The 16,575-nt window shown below is 35.1% G+C and overlaps 1 protein-coding gene across 1 annotated transcript in view; it reads left to right on the top strand.

Moving 5' to 3' along the window:
* LOC106459896 (excitatory amino acid transporter-like) overlaps nt 1–16,575 on the top strand; it is a 75,835-nt gene that overhangs the window by 25,587 nt on the left and 33,673 nt on the right. The window contains exon 2 of the mRNA XM_013919568.2: nt 7,518–7,629. Within this exon, the coding sequence (XP_013775022.1) occupies nt 7,528–7,629 (102 nt within the window). The 5' untranslated portion in view covers nt 7,518–7,527. The remainder of the gene's footprint in view (nt 1–7,517; nt 7,630–16,575) is intronic.

The following is a 16,575-nucleotide window of genomic DNA, read 5'->3' on the forward strand; positions in this document are numbered from 1 at the left end:
ATTAGGGACGGCTAGCGCAGATAACCCTCGTGTAGCTTTGCGCGAAATTCAAAAACAAACAAACTGACAGCGTAAAATTGTTTCAAATAGACCAGGATTTATCGATCTAACACATAATGTTTACAAGAAAGCGTAGCTTAAATGGCGTGCGTGAAAATAACAGAATAAGGAGATGATGACAAAACCTTGTCGAAACGTTGTACACTTGCTGTTGTGTTAAACGTTGTACATTTGCTGTTGTGTTAAACACATATTAAAGTTTTTATTCATTACCCATTCAAGCCGTCTCCAACCATTATTAGAATAAGGAGAATTTAAGCGTATGACATGAAAACTGCAGCAAATGTCTTGCGGTTCTCGACCAGTTGATTACATTGCCCCCCAGTCGCTCAGTGGCAAGTCTGTAAGGTTAGAAGGATAAAAATCAGATTTCGATACCCGTGATGGACAGAGCACAGATAGCCCATCGTGTAGCTCTGTGCTTAACAACAACAATCAACCATTGGCTATGATAATGAATCATAGCCAATAATATCTTCTGCCAATGATATCATATCATCTAAGTGAATGAGCTTTTAAAGAATTCTTTACAGTATCTTAAAACCGATTTTAAAATAATGTGTTTTTTTTCAATATTTTATAAAAACAAAGGTATCTGGAAACTAATGTTTACTAACTTACATTAATATTTATATCTGAAGATGTTGAAACTCCTGTCAGACCCGTATTCCTCTGCCAATATATTTAGTGCATGCCACAACATATATCTTCTGATATAGTGTAATTATAGTAGCTATTGTAGCAGAAGTTCAAGTCTCTGTCTCTGAAACACGAGAAAACTATTTTGATAACATAATTTCCGGACACTCTTTACATATAAAGCTCCTGGGGTCAAGAGTATCGAGTGTTTTTTAGACCACAGTTTGCCTTATGAATAATAAAAGAATAATTCCCTCAACCAGTAAAGGAATAAAGAATCCAGTCTGATATAATGCTTATATTTTTAGCCGGCTGCTCTATCTGTAATGTTTTATAACACAAAACTTACAATACCTCACACAAATAGGTAGATAGACGCTTAGTTTCGTGAACATAATTCGAGTCACCACTGCGTTTTTTTAATGCTAGGTTAAAAAAAAAAGAACACTATTAATTAATGTAAATCTACTAAGTTAATTGAATTTCTATATAAACTCAACATCTAACAAGATATAATATTGTTTTATAGGTCTTTGAAGTACTGGACGTGACCAAGTTGTTAACATTACGAGTTAGTGAACGAAAAGTCCAAGGTTCGAATCCGCAATATGCTAATGAACACGATCCACGCTTTTAGTTGTGAGGGCGTTATAAATGTGACGGTTAATCCTGCTAGAGATAGCCATTTAGGCAGCGGGTGCTGCTGATTGATTAACTTTCCTCTGGACAATCCGTGGTGGGCAGAGCACAGATAGCCCTTGTGTAGCTTTGTGCATAATTACAAACAAATCCTCTGGACAGCAGTTCTAAATCATGGATGGTTATTTATGCCTGGTGGTCATGGGTTAAATAGAGAAAGAGGTTTTTCGACACAATGAAAGATACAATATTCTTTCAAAAATTTTCAGCTGACTGGTTTGGAGTTTTATATAGGTCAAGCTAACGCTGTAGTTATTAGCCCTCTGTTAGCGAAAATAGTCTGCTGAAAAATTATAAAATAATAAAGATTTTATACTTCATTGTGCCTAAAAAGGTCGTTTTTGTTTTGTTTTTTACTTTTAATATAGTAGCACAAGAAACTATAAAGAAGGGGCTGTTAGTTTTAATTTTACTAATATTTAAGAAAATAAAACAAAATATATGTCCTAAGAAGTAGATTATAGAACAAATAATTAAATCCATTGGAGAGGAAAAGCATAATCTAAAATTGAAGAATTTACTATTTCAGTCCTATTTATGGTGACTTATCTGATGTTATCCGTAGCTTGACGAGATTGAAACGGTACCCAACTTAGAAAATTGTAGCCATTAGAATGCATGACATAAAGTTAAAGCCTCGTGCTAAAGGCGCTGAAAGTAAATTGAGTGTTAAAAAATTAGTGACCTGAAACTTTTATTTAAATTAGTTTTATAAAAACGTAAGGTAGTTTCAAACGGGCGTAGTTAAAAACACGAAACGACACGTACTTCTATAGATGACGTCATGATACCAATATATATATATATAAGCAATTTAGATTTGCAATTCAACAATGGTGTTTATTCCAGCCTATCAGATGAGACTAGGGTTATCACGCCTAACAATCAAACAGAGGAATGCGTTGAATACCTGAAGTCTAAGCCTGGAAATATCCAGAAGGAAAGTCAGTTGTCTAGACGTAATTGTTTGAAGAAAAAGAGAAAAAACAAACTCTAAGCTCACACAAACGATAACAATATCGTATTTTTTGTCGTCTGATTAATATATTAAACAAAATGTACTGATATATTTAAGAAAATGTAATGGATGAATAAGACATGGAATTACTGCACGTGAATGGTTAAGATATGAATGTAAGGTTTCCAATAGGTTTGTCTACATTTAATGAGTAACACCATTAAAAGAAGTGTTTGTGTTTTTTGAATTTCGCGCAAAGCTATACGAGGGCTATTCGCGCTAGCCGTTCTTAATTTAGCAGTGATAGACTAGACTAGAGGGAAGGCAGCCACTCAACACCACCCACCGTTAACACTTGAGCTGTTCTTGTACCAATGAATAGTGGGATCGACCACGACATTATAACGCCCCCAAGGCTGAAAGGGCGAGCATGTTCCGTGATGAGGATTTATTAAAAGAAACTTCAGAAGTTACTATTTTGACCACGTTAGTGTTTATATTAACAATCAGATTTGGACACACACACACATATATATATATATTTTTTAATGATACATGTCAATTTGTTTAAAGCTTCGTGTGTTATGCAACTTTCAGATGTAATTCGTTATTCTCTTTTTTGGGAAGTATGTTGGTAAAGTTTGTATATTTGTAGGATTCTCGTTTTTATTTCAATAAACTAATGAAACGTGGGGTTAATGTCTTCGCTACACATTCAAGAGGATTAAACGTATATGTGTTATTGGCATTGTAATAAAAATATTGGTACCCCCAGTGGCACAGCGGTATATCTGCCCACTTACAACACTAACACTAGAAACGAGGTTTCGATAACCGTGGTGGGAAGAGCACAGATAGCCCATTGTGTTGCTTTGTGCTTATATTAAATCAAACAAACCAGACTAAAAATTGGCCTTATAATTAAGATAATATAAAACCCAAGGTTAAAACAGGCGCACAGGAATAGGTAAAACTACAACACTATTGAAAGTGTTATTTACTGTCCAACATTTCGACTATACACTTTCTTTATCCGGAAGTAGTAAAGGTTGTGTTAAGTTTTTTATCTTTTGTACAAGTTCACGTGTAGTCCAATCCCCCCAACTTACTCTGAAAATAAGTAGGAAATTTATAATTTTCAAACAACAAAAATTCATATTGTCATCTCATCTGCTATTGTTCGGAACACAACAGCGTGCTTATAATTTTAAAAGTTATGGTTCTTGTTCCTTATGGAGCCTATTAGTTTAAAGTTACTCTTTGCTATGGTACAGTTGGGGTCTAATGTACAAGTCTAAATGTCGAACTATACAATAGGCTTGTTTTGGTTGTTGCTAAGCGCAAAGATACACAATGGGCTATCTCTGCTCTACCCATCACGGGTTTTCCCCGGTTGAACAGCGGTAAGTTTACGGACCTACAACGCTAAAATACGGAGTCAGATTCCAACCGGTGACACTGCAGATAGCCCAATGTGGCTTTTCTCTAAAATAAACAAACCCATCAAGGGTATCGAAATTCGAATTTTAGCGTCGTAAGTCTGCAGACTTGCCACTGGGTGGACATATAAATTAGTCTCTCTGCGCTCTGACGAAATGTTAACTGGATTTTTAAAAAGTTTTTATCGTGCGAATATAAGGTAAGCTATTTTGTTTAATATTTTTTTAATAACACTTAAATCTCAAAAACATAACCAAATCTAGTACTATGAAATTTATCGTACTGGTTAGAATGACGTCTGTGTCAAAACAATCTGCAGCACATTAAGTTCAACAGATATATTTGAGAAGGAAATTCATAGCGGTTCCTCAGTGGGTCTGCAATAAGTTTATAAACTTACGACGTTAAAATCCGAGGTTCGATTCCCCCATGGTGGAAAGAGTGCGAGGTAGCTTCCTGTGTAACTTTGGGCTTAGTAACAACCAAACCTATAGTGTTGTGAACCGATCATGAAAAATACGTTGATATGATAGAAAGATGTAAGAAGTTACATTAAAATATTTTAAATGTGTCCAACATTAGCAGAGTATGTCGTAGAAGAATGGATTCAACAGATTAATAAGGTTTACAGCATTCTAATCTCGGTACAAATTAGTTATTTTATTTTATTCAGAGTTTAGAAATACGATATTTTAAACAAATGTTACAATTTTTTTGGATAAAACAGATATCTTAAAATATTTACACTTTTTTCATTGAAGAAATGTTAATTACTTCATAGTTTTACTTTAAATTAACATGAACCACGAACTTTCAATTATTTCATTTCACTGAATATATTGTATTCGTTTTCAATTGGAATTAATTACAGGTTTCAAACTGTCTATCAGTATTGGCAGAAGCATATTTTTACAATTTAGTGTGTGTTTGTGTCACTAGATAGCAGGACTATTCTTAAGTTAGAGATTCGGCTTAATAATGATTGGATAGAGGAAATATTTATTTATTTACTGGAGATACATTGAATAATACTTTCTTGTAATATAACACATATAACTTTGGGGTCTTGGATGTGATAAAAAAAATGTGACCGTGAAATCCCACTATCTGATCAGACAGCAGTAACACGAGTGTTGTCGGTGTATACCGTTGACTAGTTGCCTTCCCATTAACGTTCCCCGGTGGGATAGCGGTCAAATTACGGTCTTCCTGCGCTAGCCGTTCCTAATTTAGTGGTGTAAAACTAGAGGTAAGGCAGCTAGTTATCACCACCCACCGCCATCTCTTGGGCTAATCTTTTAACCAACGAATAGTGGGATTGACCGTCACATTATAACGCCTGAAAGGGCGAGCATGTTTGATGGGACGGGGATTCGAACCCGCGACCCTCATATTGCGAGTCGAGCTCCCTAACCCATGGCCATATTCTGAAACAAACGAACCACCTCAAGACGTTTTAAATTGTTTTTGGATATTTGTACAAAGATTCTCAAAGTCTATCTGTGTCCGTTCCTAATTTTGAGCTAGTAGATTAAAAAAGAAAACTTATTTGTTTGTTTTAGAACAAAATCACATTGGGCTATCCGTTGTGTGTCACTACGGGAATTGAACCCCAGATTTTAGCGTTGTTAGCTCTCGTGTAGCTTTGCGCGAAATTCAAAAACAAAACTTGTTTCAGAATTTTCGCGCTAACCTACAAAACGTTATATGCGCTTAGTTATCCATAATTTTGAACTAAAGGTAAGGCAACTATTCAAACGCACCCCCTGCCAACTCTTTGGTTACTTTTGTCTGATCGAACAATGTTGTTTGACTGTAGATTATGGTCCTAAAGTGCGGATCGCGTTTTTGTAGCATAGGGTCGCGAACTTGAAATCATCAGATTCACAGTCTAAACACGTTAACCACTAAGGTTTTTAACACTTATAAAAAATTATTTAAGCAAGAATCGGGAAATATAACATAAGTTTATCCTTGTGAGACTTAGCTGTTTAGATTTCACTTTTAAAAGTAGTAGTAGTAGCTTTGACTTATTTGAAATAGAAATAGTTCAATGAAATCTGGAGCGTCTTATAGACAGCAGTGGCGTAACGAGGGGGTGCAGGGGAGGGGCATTTGCCCCCAGGCGTCTGGTTCGAGTGGCATCAAATTAACAACCAGTTTACCCAGAATTCAGCTGTTCGCCATAAGACTAAGGCTCATTAAAATGTTTCTGTTATGATTGACATCAAATATTAATATATCAACGGAAGTATTATGCCTAAGGAAATCCCATGGTTTTCAGGGTTAGATTAATTAAAATTCGCTGTTTCATAGTTGATAGGAAATTTAGCAATTTTGTTAACACGTGATAATTTATGGCCGAATTTTTCAAACTGTCGGTGGCCCAAATAATTTATTCGTTCTATAATAATACCAATCAATAGAGTTGTGGTGCATTTTTATATTATTGTGGAGTATGATACGCAAAATATTGTTATTAAAAGCTAGAGATCTTAATTAGATAATGATTTAAATTCATGAATAATAAACCATAACTTCCATAGTTTTACAGGGTATTTGTTAGTGATTCCCATAGACTTCAATTTTTTTACCGGCAAGTACCATTAATATATTTTCGTAACTCATTCCATGACTATTCATAGTTCTATTGTTCGTTCATAAAGTTGTTTTAATATTATATATAGAAGGTTTTATAAGAGGACTATGGTCAGTTTAGGGGCAGGGCTAGCAGGCATTCAGGACTTACCTACTGTGAATAGCCCTAATCTATTTATTTGTTAATTCTCAGTTTATTAGATGTTGTTGTGGCTGCCGCCAGTGGCACAGCGGTATGTCTGCGGACTTACAACACTAGAATCCGGGTTTCGATACCCGTGGTGGGCAGAGCACAGATAGTCCATTGTGTAGCTTTGTGCTTAATTACAAACAAACAAACAATTGATGTGGCTTGTTACTATGGTAAGCTTTCACTGCATGTTTAAGTTAAGGCCTTACCTGTAACTAACAATTGATATGGCTTGTTACTATGGTAAGCTTTCACTGCATATTTAAGTTAAGGCCTTACCTGTAACAAACAATTGATGTGGCTTGTTACTATGGTAAGCTTTCACTGCATGTTTACAGGTACAAGGAATGTAACTGGTTATTTGTATGAATCTCAAAGCTACCTAAATACTTCCACCTTAACCTCAGTGTTCTATTTTGAATGCTGCACTAAGTTATAGTAACCATTACAAATTAAGCTCACACAGATCAGTTATTTTAACAAAGAATTAATTTTATTTCAAACAAATACCCCCCATTCACCTTTCCAGGGGATTAATTGCTTTTCTGCACTCTGTGCTGGTATTACTTAATCGACCAACAGTTGTCTTTCAAAAATGAGATAATTGTGACAATACCATGGTAATTAGGGTTACCATGTAAGGTTAGAAACTAGAAAGTAAGAGTGTAAGGGGGTCAGCACTGTAATTTTTTGTGGGGGCGCCAAATTATGTTTTGCCCCCAAGCGCCAGTCACCCTCACCACGTCACTGATAGTGAGCATTTCATTTAAAAAGTAAGAAATTTTATGTTATCGTATTAAGTAGTACTTAAATATTACATATAAAATTAACGTGATTATCTTAAATTATACTTTTCTAGGTCTAAGTAAAATATGACTTAATGATTTTTTTTTTGCCTGGCACCTAAAACACTTTGTTTTTGTTTTTTTACAGAAGATCAAAAATGCCAGATGCCAGCTCTCCCGAAACTAATGCCAAAACACCCATGCTGGATATGGTTCATGTTGTGCGCATGACGGAGCCACCTCGTCCTTTTGGCAGAAGAGTAAGTTTTATAATGATTACATCACCTATGACATGGTGATTTTACCGTGAATTCTTGACAAGAAAATTATATTCGCTCAAAAGCTAAGCTAACATTTGAAAAATACTTCGTAGCTGCGAAAGAAAAGGCAGGTTTTATTTTCTAACTCGCAAAATATGGTGATGGTTGTTGACAGCAATTGCTTGGTGTAAAAACAACACTTAACTGGTGATGTAACGTGTTCGAAGGTTTCAGTGATATTGCACATTCGTGTGAATACTTTTGTTGTTCTAGAATATTCGAGCAAAGCAGCAGAAAAGGTAGTTCGCGTTGAATCTTCCCTAATTTTGAACTGGAAGGTTAAAGAGAAGTAGCTAGTCAACAGTATCCATCGTCAAATCCTGAGTTACTCTTATCTGACCGAATACTGAAATTTGACTATCACTCTTATAGCTCACCCACAACTCCAAAAGGCAGAGAACTTTCTTCTTTTTTTTTTTGGCAACAGGACGCTAATCACGAATTCTTGAATTCTCAGCCCGGGCAAAGTAATTAATAGACATTCCTAAACATCAATACGTTAATATTTTTGTAAGACGGTTATCTGGAAACACTAAAAAATTATTAATACGCCATTTTGATTTGATCTTCTTTCACTCCCGTAGGTGACATTTCTTATTGTTAACTCTCTAATTTTATATTTTAGAAATATTTTCATCGTTAAAAATCGCACTCGAAATTTGTCTTGCAGATTTTTCCAATATACGTATTTAAATATACAAACTACTAGTTACCAATGTCGGTCTCCATACCTACCAACCTTCTCCACCGAATATTGGACACGCCCCCTTGTGATGTTGTACAGAGAAAGTTTTATTACACTATGCCCATTCCTGCCTTGTTTCCTTACTTTTTGGTGCACCCATTCCTACGCTTTCAACTTTTTTAAATATTTTTTTCCACTTGCTCGTGCACTTTTGTTTCATACAAGGTGTCATGATCTTATGCATCATTCTTTCATTCATTTGTGTTGATGTCCTGTATGTATATCAGTGTGAGTGTGCATCATAATATTACGGTATGTGCAAATAATGGTGTGTGTGTGTGTACGGTGCGCATTCTCTTCACTTATAGTGTGTGTACACATTGTGATTGTATATGTGTGTTGGACATATGATGGGACACACTATATAGTGTGAAATGTCATTTGGGTGATGTAGTGTGAGTTCTGGTTGTGTGCATATACAAACTTGGTTAATGGTGTGTTGTAGGTCAAGTTTTAAGGTCAGGGGTATGTTTATTTATCTGTGCTAGCAGTATCTAATTTAGCAGTGACAGACTAGAGGAAAGGCAGATAGTCAACACCATCCACCGCCAACTCTTGGGCTACTTTTTCACAAACGAATTGTACGATTGACCGTCAAATTATAACGCCCCCACGGCTGAAAGGATAAGCATGTTCCGTGACAGAGATTTGAAGCCGCGACCCGCAGATTACAAGTCAAGCACCCTAATCACCATACCATACCAGGACTTAAATCGGGGGTAAGCAAGCCACTGATACCTTAACACGTGAATACAAATTAGAAACTTACAGCTGATTGAGTACGTTTTTTTTAAACGATTTTGAATATGCAACTCAGCAAACCATGTAACAATCACTGTCAACATAAGGCTGTGGTGGAACAGAATGTATCGGAACTACATTTTAAGAATAATATAAAACCCTATATCCCGACCGCATTTGAAAAATTGACCTTTCTTCATCAGGGGCAAACTGGATACTTGTTTGACAAAATTTGATATTCTTAGGCACTACTTACGCAGGATTTGTAACGGTCCTTTCCGATGCAAAATGACCATATACCCAGATTATAAAGATTTGTTCATATCGGGAATGTAAATTTCCAAAACGGGATATTTCCCACGTATTTAATGAGATTGACAAGCAATAGAATATGGATCAGTTTAGTGCCCCAGTACCATCCAAAGTGAGACCTACAAGCTATACCTCTGCCGTGACAAGCAAAGTGCGACGTCTTGTAATTGATTGGAATCCTCGAACACAGAGGTCAATAATAAAAGCCTTTCACGTGCCTCAGGCAACAGTACACAACATAATCAAGAAATATCTCTTCCTGGAAAAGCGAAGAGTACACAAACTGCTGCTGCAACATATCCGTTAAACTGGCACATACCTCAGATAACTGGAGAATGAGACGGGTAGTAATGGCATTCCATACGAAGGCATAAGGGTCAAGTCGCCAGACGCAGCACTTATGGATTCTGTGCTGTGAATCCGACGCCCTCGTACACCAGATTAACTATCGAAAGGATGGGAGATGTGGTTTGCATTCGACAAAGACAGCCCTATGGTGGAACCTTTTACACTGGAAACTACGCTGTAAAGCTATTATCAAGATGCACGGTCGTCAGATAGAGCATGATTGTAACAATGTAGTAAGGCTCCGAAATTGTTCTAATATAACGTACTTAGCTTCTGTAGTTCATGAATTGTAGACGAGCCACTGGGACCCGAATACGTAAATGTCAATTCAAAACTTAATTGTTGGGATTGTAGGTCAAGCGTTACAATCAATTATTAACTCGAAACTTTGTTGATGGAGTGTTGTAAGTTCAGTAGATCCAGAAAACTAAACACAATGTTTATCAACTGGAAGGATCTTAATAGATAAATTTCCTTAACGTCATTGCTCATGCGCAGTTCACGCATCTTCTGATTTGCAGTTACAGGGTAAACATGGCCACAGATCAAGTATCGAGTACGCAATGGGGGTTGGAGAAATATATTTTTTCAAAGATACCAAGCCAAGCTATCACTTATACATTGGGTAGATCCTTACTTGCTTGAACATTTAGATATCTCAACTGTAGCACAAGACTTACCAAGCGTCCAGATACCAGATGTACAGAATTATTTAGTATTACACAGAGAGCCATATCAATGCATTTAAAAGTATGGAAGCTACATCTATCTTATTAATGGATAGGTCTACAACTTAGGAGTTATAGTTTATGGTGAAATCATTTAATTTTTTCTGCTGGACATATGTTTAAAATGAACTTATAGCGACGTTTTTACTAGGTTTAGCGTTTGAGAATTTAGTACTTGGTAGATCATAGTAATAATAAACGAATACAATATCCTGTAGAGCAATTAGTGAAAAAAAACACAGTTAACGGAACAAACTGTCAGAAGTTTCATGTCAGAGAAACTAGTTTCGACACATTCGTGCGTTCTCTTCAGTCTTACGTTGTCTTCTGGCAAAATCAGGGGTCACGTAGCGTTTGTTGACCAGTTTTTCCTGCCAGAAAACAACATCAATGTGTCGAAACTAGTTTCTCTGATATGAGACTTCTGACAGTTTGTTCCGTTAACTGTGGTTTTTTTCACTAATTGGTAGATCAGTTTTATTACTACTAGTAGTAATAGTCATATAGCACAGGTAGGTCATGTTTTATTAATACTAGTAGTAATAGTCATATAGCACAGGTAGGTCATGTTTTATTACTACTTGTAGTAATAGTCATATAGCACAGGTAGGTCATGTTTTATTACTACTTGTAGTAATAGTCATATAGCACAGGTAGGTCATGTTTTAAGTTCAACTTTTCAAATGTCCAGTAAGTCTGCTATACGTATAATTAGTATAAAGATAGATAGTAGATAGTTAGTATAAAGTAAATAATTGACAAATCAAAACTTTATTTAACCTTTAAGCTGTGGCTTTCAAGGTGACTGACTGCTTGTTTAAGTTGGCGTGACCTCATATTAAATCAACCTGTACATCTAAAAACAATTGTAAAATTGACAGACCACGAGAACAAGAATGGTCGTTAATTCGGTAACGAGAAAGGTGGTTGATAATTTTACACCAACAGAAATGAAGACCATGAATAGCATACACTTATTGACAGTAGACTGAGGTAAAGTTTTCAAATAAATATCTGCCATCTCGCCGTTGAAACTTGCAAAAAAAAACTTGAGAAGAGCCAATGAAAACTCTTTCTGACCTGCATATTGAATATCAGAACATCATATCTACTGGATCCAATGAATGAAGAAATAATGTGATACAAAATTATCAGCACCTAAGATTTTCATATATCGACCAACAGAAAGAAGCTTATGACATAAAATTACTAATACATCTCAATATTATTATCTGAGCATCAGCCATTTTTTTAAAGAAAATTAATAGATACACATATTTATGTGTGGAAAGCTAGAAAGGGAGTGTAGAATAATAATAATAAGAAAAAACAAACATGGTAATTGACGAATTTGAAAGCAACGTTTCGCGTAACGTTTTTACAGTTAGAACAAAACGGCTATTATTATTATAAGGCGTATATCATTTATAAAAAGATTGATTCCATTTTCAATACAATTTCTGGATTCACGTGACTTTAAACCTTATAACTAAAGAGTAGACTTTGGAAAATATACGCATACGAAAAACAACAAAAAGAGAACAGCTTGGACTCTTCCAGCTTGTTATTTTAGAATTTGGATGATACATTAACTTTTAAAATAGTACAACAGTATGTTGGTGACATCATATTCCATGTAAAAACTAACAGTGACCTCTGGTGATCTTCAGAAAGGCTAAGGAAGGGACACCTGATACTCAACAGCTTTACTATGAAGCATATTTTATTAGAAGTGTCGTTAATACAAAACAAATATGTTCAAAAATCATGCAGAGTATTAGGAATTGATAATATTGGATAATATTTGGGAGCATACACGAACTCAGGGGAGTGTTTAGGTTCCTGCTTATACTATGGTCGCTTTATTACCTTATTTTATGTAGTACCTATTTTTATTCATAAAATGTTGGAGAAATCTCCAAAGTTCTGCCATAAAAATGTGTAAATATAGTATGAAAGAGAAGGTAAATGTCCAAGAAAGATGATACTTGACTAAAGTTAATATTACTAATTTAATTGTAGCCATTAAACTGAGTCGTGCGTTATCGAGACTGTTCGTAGCATTTCGTTATTCTTAAGATCTGATAGCAAGTTTACTACAAAATCTCCAATAATTTGATTTAACATAATGTCTTATGAACTAACAGCTGCCTACAGTCTACGAAGTAAAATACATTAATATGAGTTTGATTTATTTAAAAAACGTACAGCATTTGGTTTAGAAAATTAGATAACGTTACATGTCTAAAAGAAAACTTTCAGTTGGTACGTCCGAACTCGCTCCAACCCAAAGTTCTTTAGCATGCCTATGGTATTGCAAAAGATGAACACTTTAATGTGAAGAACATTATGAAGGAGGCACAAGAAGAAATAATACCGAGTTGAATGTTTCCAGTTGATATTGAAATTGCTACTTATGTTGTGAAAATACTTATAGAACAGCTGTACATATAACTGGAATTCAACTCCAACATCTTTATAGTTTGGCCAGGAATTAAAAATTACCTCTTTATGGTCAACCAACACTGCTTATGAATCCAAACAGTTCCTACACACATTACAACATTCATCTGAAATCTGACCCTCTCTAAGAGTTTTTATTCTTTGTCTGTGTGTGTTTTTGAAGAAAATCCGAATTCATCTAGTTATAAAATCCAAAGAGAGTACTACACGAATCCGTATTTTTCTGTATGGTTATACAGTGTTATATTACAACCCAAAAATTAGGAAATTTGGGTCAGTTTGGAAGAGAACAGGAGTAAAAAGTACCATGATGTGTTACATTGTATTTCAAAAATAATAAGCACTCCAAATTAAAGACAAGTTATGGAGATAACGTAAGGAAAAGTACAAATGAACAAACCAGATTAAATCTCTTCAAACAAAGAATTAACAAATTAAAAGAAAAAGGTTTAACTTTGGTATAAACCCTCATATTGAATCAGAGGCAGATCCTCGAAGACAATCTGGGTAAAAAAAAATAACTTCAAATACATAAGAGGTTTACAAATATCAGGACCCTGAAGATGAAGTGTCTAGATTTAGCGAGTCCAAGTAATGATGATAATCTAAAAAGGAACATTTATTGTGCTGTTACAAAAGATAAAAAAGAAAACCTCTTTACAAAGTTTGATGACGTGTTGAGAGATTTCACATTCAGCGAGACAGATCTAACTCCATGTATTACATAACTAGAGTGAGGGAAAACCTTGTTTTGATCGTGTTGGATGGAACAGGTTAACCGTGTAAGTAAGTTTCAATCGTTATTTCTCTACACCTCATCCTCTGGAACATTCAAGAAGTGATTACAAAATGATTTTATGATAAAAAAATTGATGTAAACTTGCAAGTTGGCAGTTAGAAAATAAGAGTTATAAAAATGTAAACTTAGTCCTACCTATGAAAGTAGGTAACGTGTGAGAAAATAGTAGAAAACGTAGTTTGTCCTACCCGTGAGATTAGATAATGTTTTAACCTGTTTTTTGGTTAGCAAAAAGTTGCATAAAGGACTATCTGTGCTGTGTAGTGGAAGGGATCAAACCTCAAATTTGGGCTCAATCTTATCGTTGAGCTATCGGGGGCATCACTGAAGGAATCGTTCTTATGCACGTCCTGAATAACCCTGCTGGTTCTAACACTGAAGGAGTCGTTCTTATGTACGTCATTATTAATAACCCTGCTGGTTCTAACACTGAAGGAATCGTTCTTATGTACGTCATTAATAACCCTGCTGGTTCTAACACATTTGCAGGTTTGACAAATAAAATCATCAACGAAAAAAGCCCAATTAAATTCAAAAATGTGCAATAAACGTGCTGGTTATCTGCAAGATAAAAGTGCCAACCAAAAAGTCTAGTCCAATCATCCCGAATTTCCAGTGAGTTTGGTGGTTCCAATACATTTTAAAATAAAACCACCAATCAAAAAAAGTATATATAAAAAAAAAACTTGTATATTTATCTAGAAAGTGATTAAAATGCTTACAAAAATCTGAAATATTTGACCAATAACTAGAGTATCCAATAAAGGACACGTCGTTTTAATTCATACAGAGGCATATGTATCCCAGACAGGACAGATACTAAATAGTCAAATCACCAAGAAGAAAAAGACTTAGAAGGCCTGGAAGGGAATAAAAGCAGTATTACTTTATGAGGAACTTGTCAAACAGTCTCTTCCTGTTGGATAGGGTCTTATAGCTTTTAAGATATTAATCATTCTGGGCCAACTATCGGCCATTATGTTGCCTCATTGTGTGCAAGTGGTAGGGAGGCAGAGAGCGTATGTTATTTCTTCCTATGGTGCTATAATCCAAAGTTAAAAGGGATCATAATATAAATACGCTTGATGCTTATATTCCTGTCTTAATATTGACCGAATTTTATCTGTCTAACGACAGATTAATGTACACAACAGCGATACATTATTATTCATAATAGAAATCTTGGGTCATGTGTTAAACGTGTTGTTATAGTTTACTAAGCCAATATAGAGTGCGACACAATAAGCCAAACCTCATCATCAGGAAAAAAAATGAAAATAAAAAGAGGCTTCAAAGTTCTTTGTTACAAATGCTAATTTATTTAAACCACTTTAAATAAGTTCCTAGCGCGAGTGAAACAGTCCATGTTGTTGTAGAAATGTTTATTTGCAGGCTTTATGACAATGAAAGTAACTACAACGATCCAAATATTCTATAGGTATAAAAAATAAATAAAAAATGAATGTACGCCACCTACTCAGGATGTCCTCATTGGCTGCGTAAAACTGGCGTATTATCAGACTGTAGTTGGGAAGCAATTTCTCAGTTTTCCCGTCACTAACTAAAACTGGACGACAGTTGTTAAACGATATATTACAACTACTACTATTGATAAGAGAGTCGACATATGCTAGGAGTTTCAATTAAATTTCGTGTATGTTTGCCGTTACCTTCTGTTCGTCAATGATAAAGAAAAGTACGTATGAGTGTATAGGGTTAGTTCTGGTAATTCCAAAGCCTGCTTATACGGTTCATGGTGCTTAAAGCTGATCTGTAAAGTGGCTCTGATTAGTTATTCGGTATTACTAGAAATTTTTCACAGCATCAAGAATTATGAAGTGTGTCAAAATAAATCGGATAATTCATAGTTTTCTCCGATAATTTTCATTAGAGTATTTCTAGAAGAGGCTCTAAAATTCAACAAAATAGGAAAACTTTGACTCATAAGTTCTAAAATATAACGACTTTCTGCTTGCGTTGTGCTTGCATATATTGTAATTTACTGAAAACCATAAGCTACTCTGTAAATATTTTAGACCTCCCAGCAACCAGTGAAACATACTGTAATCTTATAAATCTATGAGTTTGAGTCTTGTCTCTAGTCTATACTAAAATAACTCGTAGTCAAAGCCAACGTTGTGAGTGCAACTAAACCCGAAACATGCAAGCAGAAAGGCCCCCCAATGGCACAGCGGTATGTCTGCGGACCCGTGGTGGGCAGAGCACAGATAGCCCTTGTGTAGCTTTGTGCATAATTAAAAAAACAAACAAACAAAAAACAATGTTGTATTATAATGCATTCTAACCCACTGAGGATACAGCTTCCAGATTTGGCTATGGAATTGAAGATATTAGAAAGTTTAGGTTTAAATAAAGTCAGCTACTGTACTGAGTAGGCACTTTTTAAAATTAAAGATAAAGTATAATTCGTTTAAGCTGATACAAAAGAATACGTAAAAAATATGAAATAAATTATCTTTAACTTTAAAGTGTCGTAAGAAAATGAAAATTACAAGAGACCATGGTATGTTCACTTTTAATCTGTATACCTCACTAAAGCTAGAATCTTATGACCTTGACATTTTACAGTTTCTGAGAAATGTAACGAAAATTCGTTTAAATTTTGTAGAACTATATGTTAGAATAAATTAATGCAGATATAGTTTCAAATATCGTGAATCAACTTTACATTGAAGAAATCTAACTTCGTAAGCATTCCTTGATTAAGTCCCTAGCGGCTCAAAGGAAAG

This window comes from Limulus polyphemus, unplaced genomic scaffold (genome assembly GCF_000517525.1).
Source record: "Limulus polyphemus unplaced genomic scaffold, Limulus_polyphemus-2.1.2 Scaffold677, whole genome shotgun sequence".
Classification (NCBI taxonomy): domain Eukaryota; kingdom Metazoa; phylum Arthropoda; class Merostomata; order Xiphosura; family Limulidae; genus Limulus; species Limulus polyphemus.